The sequence below is a fragment of the Tinamus guttatus genome, unplaced genomic scaffold (assembly GCF_059628265.1).
Source record: "Tinamus guttatus ecotype Peru unplaced genomic scaffold, ASM5962826v1 Tinamus_guttatus_pri_ptg000150l, whole genome shotgun sequence".
Classification (NCBI taxonomy): Eukaryota; Metazoa; Chordata; class Aves; order Tinamiformes; family Tinamidae; genus Tinamus; species Tinamus guttatus.
The window spans coordinates 5,490,147-5,508,172 of record NW_028288684.1 but is presented as its reverse complement, the minus strand read 5'-3'; the positions used below and the strand labels follow the sequence as shown (position 1 = coordinate 5,508,172).

The 18,026-nt window shown below is 36.7% G+C and overlaps 1 protein-coding gene across 1 annotated transcript in view; it reads left to right on the top strand.

Moving 5' to 3' along the window:
• The window catches only part of FRY (FRY microtubule binding protein), a 156,516-nt gene that overhangs the window by 45,108 nt on the left and 93,382 nt on the right, over positions 1-18,026 (top strand). The window contains exons 4-15 of the mRNA XM_088522295.1: positions 4,614-4,753; positions 6,604-6,694; positions 7,130-7,209; positions 7,332-7,412; positions 9,888-10,056; positions 10,928-11,020; positions 11,116-11,214; positions 13,648-13,749; positions 14,513-14,616; positions 14,896-15,004; positions 15,915-16,001; positions 17,803-17,974. Of these exons, the coding sequence (XP_088378421.1) occupies positions 4,614-4,753; positions 6,604-6,694; positions 7,130-7,209; positions 7,332-7,412; positions 9,888-10,056; positions 10,928-11,020; positions 11,116-11,214; positions 13,648-13,749; positions 14,513-14,616; positions 14,896-15,004; positions 15,915-16,001; positions 17,803-17,974 (1,327 nt within the window). The remainder of the gene's footprint in view (positions 1-4,613; positions 4,754-6,603; positions 6,695-7,129; positions 7,210-7,331; positions 7,413-9,887; positions 10,057-10,927; positions 11,021-11,115; positions 11,215-13,647; positions 13,750-14,512; positions 14,617-14,895; positions 15,005-15,914; positions 16,002-17,802; positions 17,975-18,026) is intronic.

Below are 18,026 nucleotides of genomic sequence, written 5' to 3'. Positions count from 1 at the left end.
TAATCCTGATTAGACAACTCTAATTGCTTATTGGAAAAGAGCACTACAGTTCCATCGTTAATTTGCTCTCTGTCACTGGTTACAGAAATGTTATTAAAAATAGTACTTCTGAACTATGACTTAAACTTCCTATTGCAGGAAATAATAAAGTTGCAATACATGAAAGATCAAAAGCTAGGGTTTAAAAAAAAAAAAAGATTTTCCAAGAAAGAGGCTTATCCTCTCCCAAAGAAACATTTTTACTAATCTTCTCTCAGCCCCTACTAATGTATGTGTGTTCTGTTCTTGCCATAGCACATAAAGGTTCTATAATGTTCTATGAATTGACAGTATAGGAAGCAGGAAAAGGGCACTGTTAAAGCTTGGAGCATTAGACATTTTTCCATATAAAATACAACTGTGTGTAATGTTTTGGCTTTACTTACACACTTCCATGGAAGTGAATACGTAACAGTGGGGCTGTTAGTTGTCCTGTGAATCTGTCCATATGAGGTGCCTGTTGTAACAGTTGCAGCACAAACAGCAAAAGTGTGCACATTTTTGTTCTAATACACTTTTCTTAGAAGTGCGATAGATTAGAGAATACAAATTGGAAAGCAGAAACAGTTTATATTTTATGCAGTTCTGTGACATAGGTCAAGTTAAAATAGGAAAATAAGAATATAATCATAATAAATGTGAAAACTACAAATATACACAGATAAAAAAAGACACAAAGCAAAATACTGATGGCCAAGTGTCCCTTTTTCATAACTCCTTAAGCATGTTGGCTAATACGCTTATAATAATCTGCTATATCAGCATTCCCATCCTTTTTGAATAACCACATCAGCAGCATTAGACTCTTTTCTGTAGCACGTGTATAGCTGTAGTTGGCCCTCTTCATGCCTTCCCTTTCATTGCCTATTGTGCATCGTCCTTCTTTACTAGAAAAGGGAAAGTATAAAAAATGGTGCATATGGGGCCATGGCAGCAGCCATCAGCCTCTGCTCAGAGGTTTGGGTTGAAGCAGCATGTAAAGAACTAAATCAGAAAGCAAAACTAAGGGTAGCACATATGGAACTGAACTGGCAGCACAGTAGAAATGAAGGGGCTTTCATGTAAAATATTATCTTTGTAGTAAAATAACTGCAAGCATTGCAGATTTATGGGCAAGTAAGATGAAATTAGCCCTTTACAAAGATAATGATGATGACCTGTTTTTTTAGCTCACACAGCCGGGGTCATAAATGAAAACTAGTGAGTCCAACTTAAGAGTTATCAGCTTTAAGAATTTGCAGAGACATTTAACTTCACTGACCTAGCAAAAATATGGCTTAGAACTGAAATGCAAATGAAATGACATCTTCATAAACACAAATGCGCAATTTGCTTCTAATGCAACATTTTGCATATTTTTTGCGTTAGAGGGTTGACTTATTGTAACTTACATATTGGAAAATATATTGGCTTCTGCAAATATATCATATGCAGAAGAAAAAATGATATGTATCTCAAAGGGCACAACAGCAAACAGCATTTAGCCATCTTGATGAGAGTACATTCCTCCATCTCCCCCAAACTCTTATCTAGAGTATTTGAAATAGGAATTTCATTAATTTTATTCCCTTAATTTTATATATTGGAGATGAAAACCTGGTCTTTTGGGGAACCATCAGAGTTTTGCGCTTGATTTCATGGAGCGAGGATTTCATTGCAGCTTTTATGTTTTCTTGCACTTATACTGGTTATAGCTACGTCTTTTTGTTATGGACATGCATGAAGTGGGAATGAAGGGAAGACTCTATTGCATAGCTGTGGATGTCATGAATATAGCTAAGACCATGTCGATCCAGTTCTGCTTTTGATAGCGTTGGCAGAAAATGTAAAATATCTCTCCTGATGTAAATTATTTTGAATCTATACAGTTCAATTATTTTGAATTTGTTTTTAAAAATGATATGGAAACACTGTGCAAATGATAGACTTGCAAAAAGTAAACGAACACTATGCAAAAAGGAAATTTTGCCAGTCTCTCTTATTAAAAAAGATGATAAAATGGGCATTTAACTTATATCGTAATGTGGATAGTTTAAAAAATGAAGCCAAAGTCAAGAAATTAATACAGTTGGAAGTTGAGTGCAGTTTTGAATTTATTTGCTATTAGTATAGAAATCAGCATTATTGATCTGCTGTTAGTGTAAACCTTTCTTATATTTGTATATTGACAATATACTAAGATTTTTATGAAGGGTTCATAAATTGTAGCAAACTGTGTGGGCAGAATTTCATTAAATTTACCTTTACATATTAATCCAAAATAAATATTAAACATTTATATAAAGTATATTTAATGCACTGTGAACATAAGTTTTGAACAGCTCTGTACTTGTGCAGAATTCTTATCCTTAAAGCTATACAGTAGGTAGTTCATTTATGATGGAAGAACATGATCATTTGTACAACAAGGACATACTTGTACATCTGTGCACTCCCTTTCAGGAGCAGCACAGAGCTAGAATTCATCTCACTCCCGGATTTACTTCCAATAAATGAAAGGGTTGAGTAACCAACGGGCTGGCTAGACTTCCCTCCCTTCCTGTTCTCTGAGAGCCAGGTCTTTGCCCATTCCACCCTTCCTTCCTGTCTTAAAAATGCAATGACAGAAAGATTAAAAAAGAAGTATATTGACCTTTTATCCCTACTGAAGACACACACTGTAAACTCAGCTGAGAAAGTATGGCATGTGGAGATTTAACAGGAGTCACTTTGACTTTTTATGGTGAGTGAAATTGTGTAGTTGAGATTTAGAGAACACCATTGATACATACTTAGAGAATGTGCAGAAAGATCTGACTGAAGCAAGTTTCCACTTACAGTTAAATACTGTGATCTCTTAAAAGATACTTATATTTCAGCTATTTATTTTTTATTTACAATCTTTTCATATTCATAAAAGTACATTCTTTTCTCACAGAACTCTTGTTGCCCTTCCTGGGTTTTATACTCTTCCCGGGGCAAACCATTTTTCTTTACATCTAAAAATTAAAAACTAGTGTTATGCCAAGCTTCAGAAAAGCTTTTGAAAGCCACAGAGAAGTGATAGTGAGTTGATAGTGAGTAGGAGTTTACGCTGACACAAACTGATTTATGTCTTTCAAGTGTTTAAGTGCCCTATGCTTGAAGGCTTTGGTTTAATTTGACCAGGGCTGCTCCACAGTTGTTTATGAAAGGCATCCTGACACTGCTGCAGGCCATGTCTTCACACCATCTTCCACAGCAACTTGTTTAACATTTCACATAGTAAAATATATTGAAAACACTGGATTGAAAACCTGTATACTTTTCTAAAATAGTACTTTCCTAGAAGCAGACTTCTTATTACTTTTTTACAGAGGCAGTTGATATAGCTTTTTACTTGTCTTAAATGTGCCATGTTTAATTTTAAGCCATAATACATGACTGCAATCAAAATAATGATACTTTAGGTTCAAAATGTTTCATAAACTTTAGAACACACATACCTGAAAATTAGTTAACTCGTGAGGCTGAAAAACTGAAAATGTACAGGAAAAAAAAACCCAAAACAGCCATTTATATAAACTAGCCATCATCCCAGAGAAGTTGTCATTTAAGGCCTTGGTAGTGTCTGCTGCAGTTACTCAGCACTTTGCAGGATGAAACCCCTGAGGAGGTCAAAAATCTGTGGGTCAGTAATTCATTCATATTCTAAATAGGTGTCACTATCTTTTCCTAGAAAATACCCAATTGCTAAGACTGTAAACATTCAGTTACAATTCATATGTAATCCCCTTGGGTATGTTTTTTTCTTACTATAGCTTTTGATCTGTTCATATATTGCAACTTTATGGTTTTGCTCCAATAGAAAGTTCAAGTCATAGTTTAGTGATACTATTTTTAGTGATATTTCTGTAATTGGTGTCACAGAACATTATAATTTTGAGTAAACAGTAATGCTGTTTAGCAGTATGCTGCTAGAGCTGTTTGACCAGGAACTTTTCCAGAATGAGTTTTAACTGTTCTATTGGTTTGTTCACACAAAGATACATAGAACCATATGTATTTTGCTGTATGTGTAAAGAAGTCTAGTTTAGTAGATTAGTAGACTAGTAGAGATATCTAAGCAATCTAGTTGGTGAGGCTAATAGTGAGATGCACCTGAACATTCCATTGGTTGAGGTTATTTCAAAGTTGGTTATTTTCCTTCGTAAAGACTCCTGTCTGCCCCTGCTTGAAGAGGGGCAGACAGGAGTCAGATACAACCCGTAAGGCAGTATTTCTGGTGTGCTTCAAACCATGCTTGTTAACATGAAAAAATAAAATGAAATGTAATGAAAAAATAAAAGTTATGTCGTATGTTGTAGGATATGCATATTTTTATTTTTCATATCATTTCTGGAAAGGTACACTACTAAAATGCAGCAAGTTATAATTCTGCTTACATTTCAACAGGAAATTCAGAATATGAACTCATTGCTTGTGGCACAGGTTTAGAACTTCAGAGAAGAGAAGCAAATAAGAAATAATGTGTCTAACGATTGAATGAGTCCTTAGGAAAAAAAAAAAGATGAGGAAGCTTGAAGACATTTTGATTTGTTGTGTTTTCTCCATAGGTAATCAGCTCAATGAGCTCCCTTTCCGAATATTGCCTACCCTCTATTCTGCGCACTTTGTTTGATTGGTATAAAAGACAAAATGGCATAGAAGATGAATCTCATGAGTACAAACCAAGAACAAGCACCAAATCCAAAAGGTATAATTTCGAATGTGCATACATGCATTATTGATGGATTTCAAGATTAAATGTATTCTATTTCACCCATCAGCTTTTGTAGCATTCTAGTTGTTTGAATGTTATTCACACCTTTCTCTGCATGTTCTGGGAACTCTCCTTTTAGCTTAGCTGGGTGGAGTGCAGCAATCATATATTGCAAATTATGCTCCTCTTAGTTCAAATATTGTTTCTGACTGCCATTTTTGATGCCACAGTTTCATTTAAATGGTAGTTTCTAAAACTGTTTCTGTCAGCTTTGTTTAGGCAATAATTCTCTGATGCTTGGAAGGATTTATTTTAGATACAGCATTCTGGTTAGTGCCAGCCTATCCTCGATCCAAAAAATTGTACATCAGTTAAAGAGCTTTCCGATACTTGACCTAGGTCTTACAACAAACCAGCAAACAACAAGCGACAGGCAAATACCTTCATTTCTTTCAATTGCAGTGATTCCTCAGTGCTAAGGCAACAGCTAGTGTTGGTTTAAACTGAGATCAAAGCACTTATTACAGGTATATTACACACACGCAACAAAACAGGGTGAGAATCAGCACCAGCAGACCTTGTGTTTGGAAATGCATTGGCAATTCCCTATTTAGAATCCCAATCTGTCAAGAAAACAGCTGCTGGAATGAAAGGGTAGAAACTAAGTTTTAAATACCTACACGATGAGCATCTACCTGAATCAGACTCTTGAAGCTCTCTTTACGGTCAGGGGAAGTCTGTTACATGTCTGCTTTGAAATGGGATCAATCCTGACCTGAAAGTGCCTCTTTCTCTCCACTGACCATTACAGAAGCCTGTTGCAGGGAGACCAGCTCAGCTACAGGTATCATCAGGAACACCAGTGAAATTCTCATTGCAAGTGAAACAGGATCACTCTGTCCATTAAAAGTGTTAAAAAAGTACATTATCACCAGCTCTTTCTCAGATTATATGAAACAAAGAAAACCAAAATGAAAATACTTTATTTTGTCATTCATTAAGCTGAGTTCTTAAATGCATGCTTAATTATAAGTACATAAGTACAGTTGTAATCAATGAAGTATTTATGTGCGTAAGGGTTGGGCTGGAATCTGTAGTTTATTCAGAAGTCTTCCTTAAATTCATGGTAGCTTTGCCTTGCCAAGACAGCAGGACTGGCCCTCTAAGCTTTCATTTTGCAAAATGAATTGTTCATTTTTATGCCAGCTTTTCAATGTACTTTGAAACTGTGAATGGGTGATCCAAATGGATATTACTTGTATTGCCTCAAACATTTGTTCCTCAGTCTTACTGAACACCTGGAATGCATTTTAGTAGCTTATAAATGATGCCATACCTAAAAAATAACATTGGAACTCTTTTAAAAGAGTATGTAGCTTGTTTGTGAATTCTCCACAGCTACTTTTATAGCAGTTTTCAGAATCCAACATGACCAAACCTGATTTTGATAACACAAAATATTTTATTCTATTTACCTTCAGAAGGCCATCAGCAGTGAAATTGAAATATAACATCCATTTGTTAAAATATAGAATCAGAATTACTTTTTTTTTTCCCCTGGAAGAGTATTATGTTGATTTCAGGATGGAAAAACTGAGGGAAGAAATGAAGTGGCGTTTCAAAATCCGAAAATTGGTGAATATAACAAGTTAGATTTGTTCTATTTTTCTCAGATTTTAAGAGTATATCAGTATATTTCTGTCTGGAATGACAGACTACAATTTGATTTGTAAAACTATCCACTGTCATCTGTATATTTGCAACTGAAAAAGGCATATAATATAAGTCATGGCACATCTCATAATACTGTTCCTTTTTCTCTCCTTTTTTTTTTGATTTTGCAGTGATGAACAGCAGAGGGACTATTTAATGGAAAGAAGAGATCTGGCTATTGATTTTATTTTTTCTTTAGTATTAATAGAAGTTTTGAAACAGGTATGGTGTAAGTAATGAATGATACTACAGAATATTTTGTTTGCAGCCTGATTTCAAGAATGTTACTTGTTTCTATTTCCATCTTAAAGAGGATACTAAAAACATGAGCGCTAACCTGCCTATTTGTTTATTGGTGTTCTTTCTTGCACGTATAGAATACACAGAACTCTGTGTTCACACAGATTTCACTTTGCCAAGTTTTTGGAGTTGAACTATTTATCCTCAACTAAGTAAACTTTAAATAGCTGGCTCATTTCAGCTATTTTATTAGCTAGCTGCTACCAATTTCAGCTGGTATAATATTTGTGTAGGGAAGATAGCCAGAAGCAATATGAGCACTAAAATATGCAGCTAGAATTTTTATATATGTATATATATATATATAAAGTAATTAATATATATATATACCAGTTATGTTTTATTTTGTATTTTCAGATTCCACTTCATCCTGTAATAGACAGTTTGGTACATGATGTTATTAACTTGGCTTTCAAGCACTTTAAATATAAAGAAGGGTAAGGATCTTTTTATATAAAAATGCTATAAAAATACTTGCTGAATTGTTTACTTGTAATGCTCTAAGCAGCCTGCTTTCTCAGCAATCTGACAAACAAAATTCTTTCTTATGTCATGCTAGGTACCTTGGTCCCAACACTGGAAATATGCATATTGTTGCAGATTTGTATGCAGAAGTGATAGGTGTTCTAGCTCAAGCAAAGTAAGTGTGATTTAGTACCTTACCTAAAGAATATCTGAGAATTTTCACTTGGTCAGCCTACGGTTATTGTGACTTTTTCAAAAGAACGTATAAGAATAAATTACAAGTCACCTGTTCACTGAGCTGTTCCAGAGCAGAGAAGCTGAGGAAATCACAGACTTTCTACATCTAGTCAAATGGTTCTGAATAAATTAAACGAGACCACAACAGTATTATTTTATTTGTCTTATTGACAAGGTTTGTAGAAAGCCACAAGGGTTGAAGAAACCTATTTCAATTAATCGTTTTTTTTTTGTATATGCTATTTTTTCTCTTATCACAGCACACCTAAAAATGATCATACTCCACTTTAGCAACATTTTAAAAATTCTTGGCGATTATTTCATTTTAGGATTTAATGCAACTACTTCTGAATTGCTATTCCTGCATTTTTTACAGTGGATGGTACAATGATATGTAACACATTATAGAGACCAGTCTTGAATTTTCAGGAAGCAGATAGATCCAGTACACATGAACAGTTATATTTGCTTTCTCTGTGAAAGTGGGAGATGAATTTTTTTTTCTCCTCCCTCAGTTTTGAAAGGGCCTAGCTAAGATATTCCTACCCATGTAGGTTTTCTTCCTGCCAACCTTCTTCTTTCAACTCCAGTGTATTCCCTATCAATCAGAGGTGTTAATAATGTTGCCTGCTACATCTGCCCAGAAAAATAATATTCTTTTCATATTATCTCATCAGGGACAGGAGGTCCTGTTGGCTGACCTTTCTATATGGTGCCGAGTCTAGTTGAGGCCTGTAGCTAGCGGGGTCCCCCAGGGGTCAGTCCTTGGTCCAGTCCTGTTCAATTTATTCATCAATGACCTGGATGAAGGCACAGAGTGCTCCCTCAGCAAGTTTGCTGATGATACCAAACTGGGAGGAGTAGCTGATACCCCAGAGGGCTGCGCTGCCATCCAGAGGGACCTGGACAGACTGGACAACTGGGTGGTGAAAAACCTCATGAAATTCAACAAGGCCAAATGCAAGGTCCTGCCCCTGGGGAGGAATAACCCCAGACACCAGTACAGGCTGGGGACTGACCTTCTGGAGAGCAGCTCTGCAGAGAGGGACCTGGGTGTCATGGTGGACGACAAGTTGACCATGAGGCAGCAGTGTGCCCTCGTGGCCAAGAAGGCCACTGGGATCCTGGGGTACATTAAGAAGAGCATCTCCAGCAGGTGGAGGGAGGTGATCCTGCCCCTCAGCCCTGCCGAGGCCACATCTGGAGTATTGTGTCCAGTTCTGGGCTCCACAGTATAAAAGGGATGTGGAGCTGCTGGAGAGAGTCCAGCGCAGGGCTACAAGGATGATCAGGAGCCTGGAACATCTGCCCTATGAGGAGAGGGTGAGGGAGCTGGGCCTGTTCAGCCTGGAGAAGAGAAGGCTGAGAGGGGATCTAATCAGTGTCTGTAAGTACCTCAAGTGAGGGAGTGCAGAGGATGGTGCTGGTCTCTTTTCAGTGCTGGCCACTGACAGAACTAGAGGTAATGGCCACAAACTGAAGCACCAAAAGTTCCACAGGAAAAAATTTTTAACAGTGAGGGTGACAGAGCCCTGGAACAGGCTGCCCAGAGAAGTTGTGGAGTCTCCTTCTCTGGAGATCTTCAAAACCCGCTTGGACACAGTCCTGTGCCACATGCTCTAGGTGACCCTGTGTGTGCAGGGGGGTTGGACTAGATGACCTCTAGAGGTCCCTTCCAACCCTAAGCATTCTATGATTCTATGATTCTATGATTCCAATGAATAAAGCATCTCAAAAGACATTGAAACAGGGACACTTATCCTTCCCCCTGCATTTGTATCTCATGCTCAAGTGATACTGCAGTGACTACTAGGAAGGACTGAGGTTATAATGGCCTATGTGAATATCTTTATGGTTAGAATTTAAGCATTTGCCTTTGAAAACACTGTATGTACTTCCAGTAAAGTTATCTTTCATCCTAGCTTTCCAACCAGCATGTGATGGGTTATTTTAATGATGCTGTTTGCTCATGTGTGAAAAAGGAGCCTGGTAAGAAAATATTTGGAAAGATACAGTTATTCAAAGGGACAACGATCAGGCTGCACACCTTTTTTCTTTTCTTGAGTTTTTTGTTTTTGGGAAATAGTTCACTCATACCATGAGAAGAAAAAGAACATTTCCAACAACGCATGCTGTCAACTTGACCCAATGTTTATGTACGCAAGCAAAATAGTATTTTGGCTGTAACAATGCAGGATGTTAATAACAGTATGCCACATGAGGAATGAGTGAAAAAATACTGGCAATGTGAGAGGGAATTCTTGAGGACTGTGCTAATATGTAGACTTCACACAAAAATAAAGTATTCGCTATTGACTCAAAAGATACTTTACAACCAAAGCTTTTTATTTTTCCCTTCCAATGCATTTCAAATATTTGTATACTGTTGTAACTACCAAATACAATTTCATAGATTTCCTGCTGTAAAGAAGAAATTCATGGCTGAGCTAAAAGAACTAAGGCATAAAGAACAGAGCCCATATGTGGTTCAAAGCATTATCAGTCTAATAATGGGAATGAAATTCTTTCGCATTAAGATGTATCCTGTGGAGGACTTTGAAGCTTCTCTTCAGTTTATGCAGGTAAAATTCTTAAGAACAGAACTGCGGTTTTCAGATGTCTTAAACTGAGCTCCTCTTCATCTTCTCTTTAATACTTTGGATGGCTTCCCACGTGTCATTCCTATGTAAATAAATGTATGATTGCTTTCTGCTTGTTCTGGCCTTCAATACTCCAGTCTACCTTTGATGAACACTCTAACTTTTCATCAGCCGTGCACCCCAAGTCCCCATATGCTGCCTGCTGGCATAAAGGGTTTTGGTTCTGTAAAACCCAACCCTTCAAGCCTTCAAGTCCAACAGCTTTTTCCTTTCTCTGCTATGAACTGCAGGTTGAAATCTGTAGTGATTTGAACCATTGGTTTCTTCCCTCACGTGCACAGCTCTACATTGACTCTTAATTTGAAATGTATCCAGCAATATTATTTTTCTCAAAATATTTAGCCTTCCTGGCCTTGAATATTGTACCAGAAAATTAAGTTCCTTTTCTGTTCTATTTAGTTCCCAGAGCACTATATAAAACAGTGTTGTGGGCTGTTATTCCCGCTCCCGAACATATACCCTGGCAAGGTTTGAATTGAGCCCCCAAGTCCATCTCCCTTTCGCTCCCCAAAGCAACAACTTGCACAGCTGAACTAAGCAGGGAGTTTCTAAATTATCATGCTTAGAGCAACAGAGCCTCGCTCTGTCTCAGGAGTTATGTCCTGTTCTGCGCTTGCTGGAGAATGCAAATTTAGAATTTAAGACACAAATCAAAACAAATGTTTTCTGTGGGATTTTCAAGATAAAAATAGGCACTAACACATGATGCGCATTCAGCAAACATTTGCATGTCTTTTTTTTTTCCAGCTGATATGCTATTTATATTTCTCTTTTTTGTTTTGTTTTGCTTTAGGAATGTGCACATTATTTCCTTGAAGTTAAAGACAAAGATATCAAGCACGCATTGGCAGGACTGTTTGTTGAAATTCTTGTCCCTGTAGCTGCTGTGAGTTTATTTTTTTGTGTTGTTTGCATAATTTCATTAAATTAGATAAAACAGATTGTGAAATACTGAGTTATTAACATGAAGTTTTCTTTTAGGCTGTTAAAAATGAAGTGAATGTCCCCTGCCTGAGGAACTTTGTTGAAAGCTTGTATGATACAACACTTGAACTTTCTTCTCGAAAGAAACACTCACTGGTTAGTAACCCCAAGAAACAGAGGCAAAAATTCTTCATCAGAAATCTCTGAGCAAGACTCTGGGGAAATTCTCCAAATCAGTTGCAAAACTTATTTCTGTTTTTGGCTTCACAACTAATATACTTCTCTTTCCAAAAAGGTTATTGTGTTTACAAAAATTAACCTCATTTAGGTTATTCCAAACATGCTCTAACTCAGTCTGAATCAAACAGATGTTTTCAGCGTCTGGGTTTATGATTTTTAAATGTCTGTATTTTCCTATAATTATTGTGTATAACCATTAGGAGGAGAGGAGAAAGAAGAGAGTTCACGGCTTGTCAAGCGAGAACGAATGAGGCATGTGGGAACAACTCTTTCACAGGACTTAAATAATACGTTGTAGGGACTTAAATATATATAACACATGCCCTTTTAAATCAGCAACTTGGCTACTGTGCTGCTCTCTATTTCATTTTTTCTTGTAAGATGAACAGTGGCACAGCAGTATATTTTTGGAAGCATGAGTTGATTTGAATTAAATGAAGATCTGAGTCAGTTTGATGCTGGCCGCCTTAAGCATTCTGTCTCTCCAACTGGGTCAGCGCACGTCAGCGCTGCGGCGTTAGCTAATCTGTTTTGAAGTCTTGGACCTTTTTTGTAAAGAAAGTTATTGTTCATCCTTTCCTCTTCTATGGGAAAGTGAAAAAGACTCCCTGTTCCCAGCTGGCCAATGCCAGTCCCTAGCAAAAGTGAACCTTTTTTGGGGATTGCAAAAGCGAGTGCGTCGTTGCATCAGCCCCTGCTCAGTTCCAAGGGAGAGGCAGAACATTCTCCTGGGGAGAAGTCCTGATCCGCTCTGAATTGGTGGGAGATCAGGGATGGATTTGCAATTTCACTTTTGTATTTATGTGGCTACATTCCACTATGCCAACCTGATAAAACATTGTTGAAACTATAGCAGACAGTTTTTACCCTCGATAGAACTTTCCGGAACTCGTGACTGTGCTCGTCAAAGCCCATACTGCGCACTTGAGAAAGGATTGCACAGCTGGGACCTGTGTTTGATGGTTTGTCTACACAGACCGCACCAGCGCCTACATAGTTAAAAGTGAATAGATTCCTGTGAGGGTGTGATTAGAAAGGCAAACATTGCAAGGAGGAGGAGGGGAAAGGCAAACAGCTGGCAGGAATAGCTGCAGTGCATATTTTGAGGCTTCCTGGGAGAAAGCACGCTTGAGGAGGACCTTCCATGCCAGGATCAGTTTTGTGAATCATTCACTGTGCAACCAGGATGGGGACCACTCATCTTAGCTCATTTTTTCTATCTAAAGCCTGTTAAAGCCTGATCTAGTGTCTGAGTCTCTTTTGATAGGGAAAAGAGAGAATTAGGAACCTCAGGAGATGTTTTGTCCCAAGGCTCTATCTTAGAATGAGGTGTATCTCTCTTGGGATGTTGCTAAACTCTGTAACTCGTCTGTCAAGTATTCAACTATGATAGTCATAATGTTAACCTGGTAAGAAATCCTTCTGTAAGAAGGCTGAATTATCTTTTGCCTTATGTATTCTTTTGCATTAAGGTTTTAAAAATTAGATGTACTAGTGTCTTACCTGGCTGTAGGTAATGTCTTGTATATTATGGGATGAGAAGCTGTGATTTGTCACTTTGAGCTGTGATTTAAGTTAGAACTGTAGGATTAATTTTGAGAAACATTGTTTTTACAGAAATTTACCTTTTTTTTTTTTTATTAATAATTTTGCAGTCCTGATTGGGTACGTTAATATGAGAACAAAAAAAAAGAGGGGGGCTGAAACAGCAAAATCAGTTTCAAAATTAATAAGTACTTTTTAGCTTAATTTTTTTAGCCCGACATTTGCAAGATGAGTATCAATCCAAGTTGAGTGTTGGCAAGGAGTGTTGGCAAACTTCCACTATTAGAACTTCTGCTTTCTCCTTTGCCTCTTTTTACTTTCTGGTTCACAAGATGACCCACCAGCAAATCTAGATATTGTCTGTAATTAAAACAGACTTTATGGTGTTGGATACATCTGCAAATAAAAGTCATGATTGCAAATTTTGAAGTATATTATGATATTTGTGTATACACACGTCCCAGTAATCTGTGTGGGCCTTGTTATTGTATTACAGGGTACTTATTTCCATGCAATCATTTCTGAGTTCACTGACAGAAATTAGCCTTGTGAGACTATGAAGTTGTGACCCATCTTTTTGTTAAACTGCAGTAGACAGACTTTTCATTCATCCATAAAATATATCTGTAACTGTTTCAGAGAAATGTTCCTTTTAAATTGTACTATTTAATGATATGTTTATGGAGGCTAATAGTATTGCACAAAATGGAGGAGCTAAAGCTTTAAATTTACAGTTATCTGAAATTAGTTTAATGTTGTGTTGACATGCAAATAATATGGTATCTTCATCCATTTTCTGTTCAGGCTTTGTATCCTTTGGTAACATGCCTGCTTTGTGTCAGTCAGAAGCAATTCTTTCTAAACAGATGGCATGTTTTCCTCAACAACTGCCTCTCCAATCTCAAGGTTAGTAACTTCTGTTTTTAATACGATATTAAAACTTTAATAACTATTTAGTACACAGTGAGCACTATTGATCTATTGTAAATCCTCTTTAGGTTATTGTGCTGGATTATTGATATTACCTGATTCCATCCGTAATTATATCATGTGATGCTACAAATTGTTTAGCTGTTCAAGTTTTGTCAATAGCAACTACAACAACAAAAAACATATTCTAACCTAGTTCGAGTATCTCCTGTTTTTCTTAATTATAGAGTCAAACAACTGCACAGCAGTCAGCATTACTGACAAATGTTGATAGCTTGAGAGACAGACCAAAACCCAATCAAACATTAACCTGACTTTTTTCTTTCCCATGAAGAGAATCTGAAACAGAGCACTTGCTACACCTCTAGGCACATGTGGCTTGTTGCAGCAGTGTCTTTAACACTGACAGAATTCCGCACTGACAGAATTAGAGATGAGGTTTTCTTTTCAGAGTCAAATTAGCTTGGCTTCAGATAGAGATTTTAAATCATAAAATATTTAATTTACACTGAAATTGCACTTAGTTCCTTTGTTCATTTAAATACTAGTAGGAAAGGTAGGTCAGAGGCATAAGCATTGCAGCGTTAGGATTAGAGTACTGAGGAGCTATGAGGGGTTATCCTTCTGGGGTTTCATTACAAAAACTATAAACCTCTGTATCCATTAAAAGTGAATGTGCTGCGTTTTCTTTCCTAATTTGTGCTTAAAGTTTATTCTTACATTATATTATTTCCTCTAGAATAAAGACCCCAAAATGGCTCGAGTTGCACTGGAATCTCTGTACAGACTACTATGGGTTTACATGATCAGAATTAAATGTGAAAGCAACACAGCTACCCAAAGGTAAAGTACTCTGTTTGTAACCATAATCAGGCCTTGTAGACTGGATGTTGCCAGTGAAGACATGGTGATGTAGTAATGAAATATAATAATTCAGTCAAATTCGTAACACACTGACAGAACAAAATACCATGTTATCTTTTCATTTCAAAGAAAATATATGCTAGATTTTCTAAATAGGAAAGATTTCTAACATGTTTCATAATAATTGAATAAGGTCCGTCTACTAATATCACTGCCGTAACCAGAAATGTGCCTGATGCTTTTTTCCCTCTTTTACAGTCGGCTTATTACTATTGTCACAACACTTTTCCCAAAAGGGTCCCGTGGTGTTGTGCCAAGAGATATGCCTCTTAACATCTTTGTGAAGATAATACAATTTATTGCACAGGTATGCAAGAACCATGTGTATGCATTTCCAAATAATGAATAATATGTTTTCAAATTAATGAATCAATAAACTTCTCTTATGATAGGTTTTGCAATCCCAGTGTCAGTATCTAGGCAAGGATGAAATTAAGTATTGAGTTATTGCCGTCTTTTTTTACCAAATAAATAAAATGCTTACGGTTCAATTCAAGTGCACTTTTTTGTCGTTTTTACAGTTGCCAACAAGTCAGAAAATACATTTGTTGCCTAGATCTGTGGATAAAGCTAAAAATAATGAGCCGTATTTTGTCATGATACTGGAATCAGTCATCCTATATGTGACAATGAAGTTGTACTGCTTTTAAAACACTAATTCATAAGAAAGCCAAGTTCAGCATGTTATTGACACATGAGAGTTTTCACTAGGATGAAAGAGTATTACTAACAAAAACTCTCCTTCAGTGCTGGAAATTTCATCTCTTATTACTTCAATTCAGAAAACATTCTCATTGAGCAGAAGCACTTAAGCACATACTTAAAGATAGAGTCTCAGAATAGGAATGAATTCAGCAGATGCTTAAATTCTTCCCTGAGCTGCACCATCTGTGAATAAGCTCCTTTTATATGAAATAATATGTTAATAACACAATTACGGTGGCTAAATGAAATAATCAAAAGCCTTATTTCCAAAATGTCTTGTTTTCTATTTAAATAATATGAATTAAGTAGCCAGAATTTCAGAATTTGTCAACATACAGCAGTGTGGAAAGCTTAGATCTGATGATATGTCCTGCATACATCTGAAAATCTGACTTTCCATGCATTTAAATGAATCCTGATCAAACAGTTTTCAACATCGTATTGCCTTAAAAATAATAGTGGCAAAAATGAGCAGCACTGCAATGATTTGCTTTTTTTTTCTTCTGTTTTAGGAACGTTTAGATTTTGCAATGAAAGAAATTATCTTTGACTTTCTTTGTGTTGGCAAACCAGCAAAAGCTTTCAGTCTCAACCCTGAGGTATGACATACATTTGAAGGGATTTTTTCAGCTTGCATATGTCACATCATTGTGCAATGTTTGCTTTCTGGTTACATTCTAAGCATGCTTTTACCTTTAACCAGTTTTAAGGCAAAATCTTGAACTTCATATAATGGCAAAATTAATCTGTGGACTTTCATCTGTGAAATGTCACATTGTAAATGATTGTCTCCTGTCTCCTCAATGAAGATTACAATATATAAAGTAGTGCAAATGCAAAATGAAAAAGCCAGAGAGAAATAAACTTATGGATAACAGTACCTCCGTATCACTCTGCTCTTGATATATATATAATGCCTTAAAATATCTTAAATGTAAAAACAAGTTTCTTTAACAGTCTCAACTTTTTTCAAAATATACTTTTACTAAATAAAGAACTGAAGATGACAAAAGAAAATTCTGGTAAAGCGTGTGTTACAGATTTGACCATGTAAAAGTTACCACTATTCTTATTGTCATGTGAGTCATCTTTCTCGTACTTTCCCCAGAGAAGTCAAATATCGGAAATTTGAGGAACTAAAAAACAAGAAAAAAATTGAGATTCTTTCATATATTTCATATGTCCGTCTTTATTTTGTAGTTTTGCACAATCAGATCCACCCACTAGGATGTTAAAAATAAAATGAATTGCCTTATTCATAAAAATTCTATATTAAAAAATTGCAAAAGCAGATTAATTTTTTTATTGTTGAAATGAGTAAAAATAAAAGGCAGGCTTAGTTTACTAAGCACAGCTCTCATCTTTATTCAATGGCACAATAAAAAAAGAACTACAGATTCTGAGCAAGCAGCTCACAACTTCTAGGATGTACTCATTGGCAGTATGGGTTGAGGAAGGACCTGCTGCCTGCAAAGCTCTTGTACGTCAGCATTAAATGAAGCAGAGCTTGCAGGGAATGGACTTAGTAGGGCTATTTTTGGATGCACCTAGACTTCAACGCTCTAGATAAAATATCTTATTTAAATCTACCTCAAATAGGCCATCAGCAGGATAGCCTGTTAATTTTTTGAATACGCTACTGAGATGTAGGAAACTTTTTTGTTACTTAATTTTAGTGCAAAAGTTGGGCTTTTTCCTCTGCTGAATTCTCTGAATACATTGAGTTGACTTGGTCGCATCTTCCTGATGTTTCCATGTTGCAGTTTTGGCCTGAAGCACCATTCCAGATTTTTTGCTTAGCATGGTCTAACTTGCGGGCTTTTGAGACAATAATTCATCTTTTTTCTTAATGGCCATTTAAGAAATGCATGCTTAGCTCCAGCCCTGCTTGAGACATTTTATTAAACTCCAGTTCAAACAAGACTGGAGAGGCAAATCTGTATGTTTTACACTGTAGGTAAAAAGACTCATTAAAATACTTAGAAATAAAGCTTTCATAGAGTCATAGAATGCTTAAGGTTGGACGGGACCTCTAGGGATCATCTAGTCCAACCCCCCTGCACACGCAGGGTCACCTAGAGCACGTGGCACAGGACTGCGTCCAAGTGGGTTTTGAAGATCTCCAGAGAAGGAGACTCCACCACTTCTCTGGGCAGCCTGTTCCAGTGCTCTGTCACCCTCACTGCTAATACATTTTTCCTGGCAGAAGGCAATGTTCATAATGCAGGTAAGAATTCACAAGTAATTTTGGGGACCATTCACAAAATATTTCAGACTAGATGTTTTCAAAATACAGAAAAATGCAAACAAACACACACTCAAAATTGCAGTGTATTTTAGGGATATCAGTAGAGTACAATTATTTGATTATGTTACTCATTCATCTTCTGAACTTTGCAGAGAATGAATATTGGTCTGAGGGCTTTCTTGGTAATTGCTGATAGCTTGCAGCAAAAAGATGGTGAACCTCCGATGCCAGTGACTGGAGCTGTCCTTCCCTCTGGAAACACTCTCAGAGTCAAGAAAACCTATTTGAGCAAAACTCTTACAGAGGAGGAAGCTAAAATGATAGGTCAGTAAGAGAATTGTCTGTTACTAGGACAAGTATGAATGGGAAATATTCT